This window comes from Chiloscyllium plagiosum, chromosome 11 (assembly GCF_004010195.1).
Source record: "Chiloscyllium plagiosum isolate BGI_BamShark_2017 chromosome 11, ASM401019v2, whole genome shotgun sequence".
Taxonomy (NCBI): Eukaryota; Metazoa; Chordata; class Chondrichthyes; order Orectolobiformes; family Hemiscylliidae; genus Chiloscyllium; species Chiloscyllium plagiosum.
In genome coordinates this window covers 5,365,415-5,373,972 of record NC_057720.1, presented here as the reverse complement: position 1 = coordinate 5,373,972, position 8,558 = coordinate 5,365,415, and the positions used below count along the sequence as shown (strand labels likewise).

The window sequence follows — 8,558 nt, the reverse complement described above, 5'->3', positions numbered from 1 at the left end:
GGATCGAGAGCCCGGATGGTGGTCGGAGTCAAAGGGGATCGAGAGCCCAGATGGTGGTCAGGGACAAAGGGGATCGAGAGCCCAGATGGTGGTCGGAGACAAAGGGGATCGAGAGCCCGGATGGTGGTCAGAGACAAAGGGGATCGAGAGCCCGGTTGGTGGTCAGCAGTGAGGGAGTCAGTCCAGCACGGGGGAGTGCAGGCCTAATGCAGGGGACAACGAGCCATTGCATGGAGTAACTGTAGGCCCATGGCTATAGAGGGACTGTAATGTTGAACTTTTAACTGTATTTCTTTGCTTTTCTGCAGAGTACTGAAGTACGCTTGTAACTAACATAGCACTGTGAATGGTGACTTCTTACACTTTTCATTGTACTCCTGCACTTGAGTACACATGACAATAAAACTAATTCTAATTCCAAAGCCCGAGAAGATCACAGGGCTACCTTCTCATAGGAGAGACAGGCAACTGGTGGTGGGTTAACCTGAGGTTGAGAAAGACGGACCTGCGTGATAACCTCAATCAGACGTGGGAATTGAAGTCTTGCTGTTGCATCTCTCTGAAGTGCAAACTTGCTGTCCATCCAACTGAGCTAAATGTTCACCCTGCAAAAATATTTGGTGCCCTTGGTAAACCCCTCCCCAACCCACAAAAATATCCTGGAATAAGAAGTTGTGCAACAGCATGGATGACAATTCTGCATTGAAAATTTCAGAGTTATCTCACATGGGAAAGGAAAATGTTTTGATATTGATTGCATATCCTCAATACTTGAGACTTTTCAAAGGAAAAGTACTGGGAGAAATGCACTTTATAATCTGTTGGATGGTTTACGTGATGCTCTCCTGTGTATTCCTACTTCTGTTACTAGATAATTTCATTCACGTTTTACATAGCGAATAATCATTGGTAGAGTGGAGTAGCTTAAATTACATTCTTTGGTATAATTTAGAATCCCAACAGTGCAGATAAAGGCCATTCAGCCCATCAAGTTAGCATCAACTTTCCAAAGAATATCCCACCCTATCCCCATATTCACCATAGTTAACCCAGTTTGCCTGCATACTACATGGCAATTTAGCATGGTCAATCCACCCAAACTGCACATCTTTGGACTGTGGGAGAAAACCCACACAGACACAGAGCTCACTCAAATTCCACACACAATCACCCAAGGCTGGAATCAAACTCAGTCCCTGGGCACTGCAAGGCAGCAGAACTAACCACTGAGCCACTGTGCTACCCAATAACTGGATTGCAGTTTTGGAATAGTTATGTAGATATACAAATTTGCAACACTCTTGCATTAACAAAATGAGGAATATAAAATGAGATTTTGGGAAAGGCTGCAATATACACACTCAGATGTCCATTTGTCCATATATGTGAACATATATCACTCGATCCAGACCTTTCATCCTACTTCTGAATTGTTTGTTTACTTATATATCATGACAAATATATAGTTCCACGTTTTTGTCATCCTGACACCAATTTTGAAATGTTGTTGTTCTGCCAAGTTTGCCTAGCAGCGATACCAGCCCTGATTTGGAGAAATTCCAGACAGTGACAGATGAAAAGTGCACATGCAGAGTTCCTCAGAGATGCAAACAATGCACAAGATGACCCAGAGTAAACTGACACTGATCATTGTGGACTGGGCCAGAACGTTCAACAAATGTTAAAGCTGACAACTTTTAAATTCTAAACCTCAAGAGAACACAGATAGAAGACAATCATACCATTATTTGAAAAATAAGAATGTTACTCTTTGTCAGAAGTTTGTACTTTCAAATAAATCTGTTGGACTGTAATCTGGTATTGTGTGATTTTTAACTTTATCAGAAGGAACATGATTTTTTTAGAAGAAGCGAATGTGAACATTGGGCTGGCAGGTAACAGATCTTTCTAATCAAAAGTTATGATCTAGGAATTGGATGTTGGAGATGTAGTGTTTGGGGAATCAATCATTCAGTTCAGGACTTCTTATCATCTTTTTTTCTTGAAAACTATTTAATAAGGAATTGTGTAAAGATTGCACTTTCAAATAAAGCTTGGTTTATAAAGCACTAACTGCAACTTTATCACAGGGTGGTTTGTGGTGGTAAATGATAAGGTTGTGGAAACATTTATCTCATCTTAGATGAGAAAACAAGACACAGAATTTCTCATACATGTAACACCAGAATGATAAGCCTTTTAAGAATTACTCTTAGCAAAAAGATAGACACTTTGATTGATAGCTCAATGGACGAATTGTTCAGTGATGGAGGATTTGGAGTTACGAGTCTTTGGTTTTCATTGAATGTAGGGGAAGTTGGTGGGGAGGCAAGATGATGCAGAGAGTGAGAGTGAGGCAGAAACTTGTGGTGAACCAGTCAGCCAGCTAGTTTAAAAGAAATTATTGGAAAGCAAAGGGAAACTTTCATATCTTAAGCCTGTGGGATGTTTGACCTGACAAGGGAGGAGAATCTATTAAATTTCTTTAGTGTATACCCATGATGTGGGTGAGCATTTATGGATGTAGGTTTGCTCGCTGAGCTGGAAGGTTCATTTCCAGACGTTTCGTCACCCTACTAGGTAACATCTTCAGTGGACCTCCAGTCAAAGCACTGCTGATAATTCCTGCTTTCTATTTATATGTTTGGGTTTCTTTAGGTTGGTGAGGTCATTTCCTGTGGTGATGTCATTTCCGGTTCTTTTTCTCAGGGGGTGGTAGATGGGGTCTAACTCAATGTGCTTGTTGATAAGAGATCAGGTTGGAATACCATGCTTCCGGGATATGGAGATGCCGGTGTTGGACTCTAATCTGGCACTGTCTAGTCTGAAACCCTGCAGTACTTCCCATCTTCTCTGTTTTAGCTCTGCATCGATATTCGTTCATATTACTTTTTGTTAGCTGTTGCCTGGTTTAGATACCACCAGTCCCTTTTTTTTGTTTCCTATTGGAAAATCATGTGTCCATCAGGCATGTGACTGACACAAGCCAAAGTGAGTTATTTGCTTTGTGTGCCGAATGTACTTGAGCTCTGGTCATGATTTGGAGATGCCGGTGTTGGACTGGGGTGTACAAAGTTAAAAATCACACAACACCAGGTTATAGTCCAACAGGTTTAATTGGAAGCACTAGCTTTCACAACCACTACAACCACCTGATGAAGGAGCAGCGCTCTGAAAGCTAGTGCTTCCAATTAGACCTGCTGGACTATAACCTGGTGTTGTGTGATTTTTAACTTTATGCTTCTAGGAATTCTCATGCGTGTCTCTGTTTGGCATGTCCTAGGATGGATGTGTTGTCCCAGTCGAAGTGGTTTCCTTCGTTATCTGTAAGGATACTAGTGAGAGAGGGTCAATTCCATGTCACAATGAAGTTTGGGGAAATGAATTGCAAAGAATCACAACTCTCTATAAACACCTCTAAGTCTCCTTTTGAAATGAGATGCCAAACAGTAATTCCTACTTCTAATCTCTCCCATAACACAGAATCAACGTTGTTGAATGTCCTCAGGACATCAAATGATATTGGATAAAAGTAGGAACAGATTGTTGAGTTGGATGATTAATCATAATTATAATGTGTAACCCTTTCCTGATGAAGGGCTTTTGCCCGAAACGTCAATTTTCCTGCTCCTTGCATGGTCCCTGACCTGCTGTGCTTTTCCAGCAACACACTCTCATCTTGACTATAATGTGTAGTAGTCAAGTTTGGAACAGTTGAATGCCTTACTCCTACTCCTATTTTATATGTTTTATACTTTTTAATAAAATCTATTATTATTCACAACACCTTCTGTGCCCTTTAATGGTTTAATTTGAACTGCCCGAGTTTATTTTTGTCTAGGCATTAATGTGTAAGTTCACTGTGGAAGGAGATTGGAGCGAATCCGTGGAGAAAGAAAGCTAACGTTTCAATTCTAGATGACACTTCATCAGAGAACTGTGTGAGGAGCCGCTTTAAGAGAACCTGGTGGGGCCCACAGGCAACTCACACACCGGAAGTGGCCCCTTCACACCAGTCGCGCGAGGCGGTGAATAGGTGAAAGTAGTTCCACCGTTAAGGTGGAAACAACAGTGATTCGCCCGCACTCCGTGTCTCATTACAGATAAAATAGTGCGACAATCTCCTCAGCAGAAGCCCGAACTATAACAACAGCAACCACCTTGACAAAAAAAGACAAATAAAAACTTTTCAGCCCTCGGGAATAAACTGACCTGAACGTAAACAATGTTGATCCACAATCACTGTGTGACCTTCATTGTTGGTTTGTTTGTTATGCTTTTATTGGGGCGGGGTAACCGCCAGAGGTCCCGCCCCGGGCGGGATAGATGATCACGTGGCCGACGCGTTACCTCGCCCCATTAGTGACGTCACACCAGACGCCCCGCCCAAACACGCATGCGTAACATCTCCAAATCATACCATCCCATGCACTCTTTCCCCGCTCACGCACGGGTCGTCGCCGCGCGCCTCAGCCACCCAGCAGTCGCGTGACGCTCCGCCCCGTTTCCCGCCTTCCCTGTGACATCAAGCTGCGCACACCGCGTCGTGACGTCGATGCCTATTAAAAGCACGACGACCTCCGCGCTGTCGAGACGTTAGCACGCGATTTGGCCGTCCCGCTGCGTGACGTCATGACGTCTTAACGTAACGGCGCCCAACGCGTATTGTACCCTCCCCTTTGTAAGCTCTCCCCCTCCTGAAACCGACCCGCTCAAGACGTCACGACGTGCTGGACCTGTCCCGCCCCCACCACTCCAAACGTCTGACATCACCACGCCCGGCACGCCGTCTCCAGAGAGAGCCATCAAGTGTGTGTGCGCGCGCGCGCGCGCGGGGCCGCTTTGTTCGTCACTTCCGGCATCATCAAGTTGGGTTGCGGTGGGTTGAAGTGGCCGTTGCCGCCGTCAGAGAGAAACCGAAGACGGTGGTGGTGGTGGTGGTGGCGGAGGAGAAGGACGACGACGAGGTTGGGGGCGGCCCCCAGGGAAATCACAGCCGCTAGATGCCGACAGGGAATTAACATCAATCCAGTCTGTCTGTCTGTCAGCCAGCCGGGAGGCGGAGGCCTGCCTCTGTGTGTGTGAGAGGGAGGGAGGGAGAGAGCGAGCCCGGGGTCGGCCGGAGCGGCGCCTCCTCCCGGACGGAGAGAGGGAGATTCACTCCTTCCTGAAGAAGCAGGAGAACATCAGGGAGGAGGAGTGGAGGGGGGGAATAAAATCACGAGAGTGCAGCCCCCCAAGGCCCAGGCCCTAAAGCCCTCACACAGACACACTCACACACACAGACCGACAGGACAAAGCTTTAGCCACCGAGTTCCCCTCCCTCTCCCTCAGTGTCTTCCGAAGGATGGGAAACGCTGCGACCGCCAAAAAAGGCAACGAGATCGAGAGCGGTGAGTGTCATTGCGGAGACTGTGGGGGATGTTGTGGGGGAGCGGGAGAGCCTCAGGCTCATTCATTCAGTTCCGGGCCTAGTGCCCCCCTGCAGCTTCTCACTGTAGATCTGTCTGTGTGTTCTCTCCCCTTTTCCTTTTCCTTTCAAACAGTCCCCGATGTGACCATGATTCCCTCCCAGACCCCCTTGTCCTGCCTTAATACCGCCTCATTAAAACAATTAACTTACAAACTCTCCCTCTTCCTCCCGAGCCCCGTTCAGCTTGTGATTGTGTGTGTGTGTTTATGTATGTGTGTGTGGAGGGAACAGAGTTGCAGAATGAGAAAAATAACAACCTGCTGTTTTCGAAAGTTATTTGTTTTGTTCTGAGGCCTTCTCTTGTAAGAGTTTTACCTGGTATTTCGTTGAAACATGTACCTTCTCTCTTCCCCCCCCCCCCGTTTGTAGACAAAGTTTTTTTTTGTTTTTAACAGTTCAGTTAAAAGCATGTGACATGAGTTCAATACGAGTTGTGTAATTTATCACCCTCCTCTACTCCTCCCCGTCTCTTCTCTCCCCCCCCCCCCCGGAGTGGATGTAATTTTTAAGAACTTATACAGATTTTCAAATATTACTAGTATTTTGAGATCAGGGATGGTTATATTTTTGCACTGTAAGTTGTCAATTTAGGCAAGATTAAGTCAGCATACTGCTGTCAGCCTATTTTTGACACCTGCGGACAGCTAGGAAGTCAGCAGTCACTTGCAAACTACAAAACTATTTGAGGTGGTAATAGCCATGTTCAAAGAGTGGTTTTCTGAATGATGTTACCTGAAAGCTTATTTTCTTGTTCTGCCTGGAAGTTAATTACTTGCTTATGAAGTTTGGATTATTAACACTGAATAGTTATGATGAAACTATATATTGTGTTTAATATATTTGTAACAATTTATCTTGAGCAATAGGTTACAATTGCTCAAGTGCCATTTTTAGAATATTTGTGGTACAACATTGAGTTTCCTTTTGCTACATGTTATCTGTGCAGTAATCTTAATTCCAGAGGCAAGAGAGTAGCTGTTAAAAGTGGCAACCTAATTTCAGAGTATGGTTTTGTGACATCAGTCTGTGGCTTTAATTTGGTGATTAGTTGTAATCTTTGAAATTTTTCATGATAACTTGTTTTATTGTTAGGATTTGAGGAGTAATTAATTTTGTTTATCAGCTTTATTCTTGTATAATCTTGTTAATTAACTATTTCATGACAAATTTGCAAACTTACAAATTGTGATATTTGAGGTCAGAAAAGTAGTCATGGTTGTAATTTTTATGCTTCTGTTACTAAAAGTATTCAAAATTTCAACCTGTTTGACATTTCATTGACATATTAACAGTATTTTGAAAGAGAACTCGCATTGTAGTTTTTTTTAACAAGCTTTTTGTTTTGCGCTGTTTACTGGCTGATTTATGATTGTTTACTGAAAATAGCAGTAATTCTGGCTGAGATATTGATCTGCTTGTGAGGATATTATCATGCATACAGTGCATGGAGCATCCTAGCCGTTGGTTGTCATCACCATTTTTGTTGATGGGCAAACAATGCAATGAGAACAAAATGAAGACAATTTGCCACTATACTGAGACAATACATTGCAGATGGTAATTCCCAGATAGTAAGCTCTCATAGAATTTCAGCTGTTACAAAATGGGGAGGGGGTTTGGTTTGGTGTGATCTATGGTTTTTTAAGTTATTCTTTATTCTGCATGGAGCAATTTGTATTTCTGCGTCCAATCAAAATTTGGTAAATACATGCAAGGATTTAAAGATATATAGGTCTGAGCATGATTGAATGAGTAATAGCTGTAGTATTCCTGAATAGCATCATAATAGCATAGTGGCTGCGCCTTCTGGGCTTCTTAGTTATTTGTAGCTGCAGGAATATATAGTGGGAATTTCCTCTTAGGTTTTACCAATTGGTTGCTGTAACCTTGGCAGAAACCCATTTTAGACATCGAATCAGTTTATACTGAAGTTACAGTAGCCAATGGGGAGAAGTGCCAAAAAGGATTCAGAAAAAATATTTACAGAAACGTTGCCAGGGTTGGAGGGTATGAGCTATAGGGAGACGCTGAATAGATTAGGACTTTTTTTTCTCTGGAGAGTTGGAAGCTGAGGAGTGACCTTATAGAACTTTATAAAATCATGAAAAGAGACAATGGTTAGGGTAAACAGATAAGGTCTTTTCCCTCGGATGGGGGAGTCCAAGACCAGAGGGCGTAAGTTTAATTGGAAGAGATTTGAGGGGGGACCTAAAGGGCGACTTTTTCATGCCAAAGAAGGTGTATGTGTGGAATGAGCTGCCAGAGGAGGTGCTGGAGGCTGGTGCAACATTTAAAAGGCATGGCCATATGAATAGGAATAGTTTAGAAGGATATGGGCTAAATGCTGATTAATGGGAATAGATTTATCGAGGATATTTGATTGGCACGGTCAAGTTGGACTGAAGGGTCTCTTTCCACGCTGTATATTTCTGACTGTAAAATTCATTGTGATTGAAGACTGGAATTAGGCTAATCAACCCACCAGGTCTGCTCCACTCAGATGATGAACCATTTTTACCTCATGATCTTGAACAGCATTAAAAATATAGTAGTTATCAGCATCCTTTAGGTTGTTGACTGATTGGACATTAGTTACCTTATCTTGGAGTTTGATCCCTGTGTCCACTGTTGAGATAATTTGTTTTTTTTGAAATTTTGACCTTGCTGAGAGACTTTTGAAGTTGGAGCTTGTCTTGTAGACTTTGGCTCATGGGACTTGTTTTACTTCAAATAAAACTCTATTTATAGCTTTCATGTCATGGTTTCCCTCAATTTTATTTTCTACAGCGCAAAAAAAAGTGTATTTGCTTGAATCTTCCTTTGTGACAGCTTGTCTGTAGCCTGGAATCAGCCCTGCTGCATGCTTCTGAATAAATTGGTGTCCCTTTTTGAAGTAGGACCCAAATCTGCAAAGCATTCTCTGGAATTGGTCTCATTTTAGGCCTATCCGCTATGTATATGCTGTCCAGAAGAATTTGTCAGGACACTGTTTAGCTTAAATACTACTTCCCTCTGACCAGATGCTTTCAAGATATGATTAATCACTTGCCAATCCTTTTCATCCTGTCCAATCTCAAAATAAAAA

The 8,558-nt window shown here is 43.0% G+C and overlaps 1 protein-coding gene across 2 annotated transcripts in view; it reads left to right on the top strand.

Annotated features, from left to right (window-relative positions):
• Window positions 1–4,815: 4,815 nt before the first annotated feature.
• Window positions 4,816–8,558, top strand: part of LOC122554117 (cAMP-dependent protein kinase catalytic subunit beta) — a 221,348-nt gene continuing 217,605 nt past the window's right edge. Inside the window, exon 1 of one of the 2 annotated variants that reach the window (XM_043698625.1) lies at window positions 4,816–5,393. In XM_043698625.1, the coding sequence (XP_043554560.1) occupies window positions 5,348–5,393 (46 nt within the window). In that variant the 5' untranslated portion in view covers window positions 4,816–5,347. The remainder of the gene's footprint in view (window positions 5,394–8,558) is intronic. The other variant, XM_043698626.1, reaches the window with a different exon arrangement.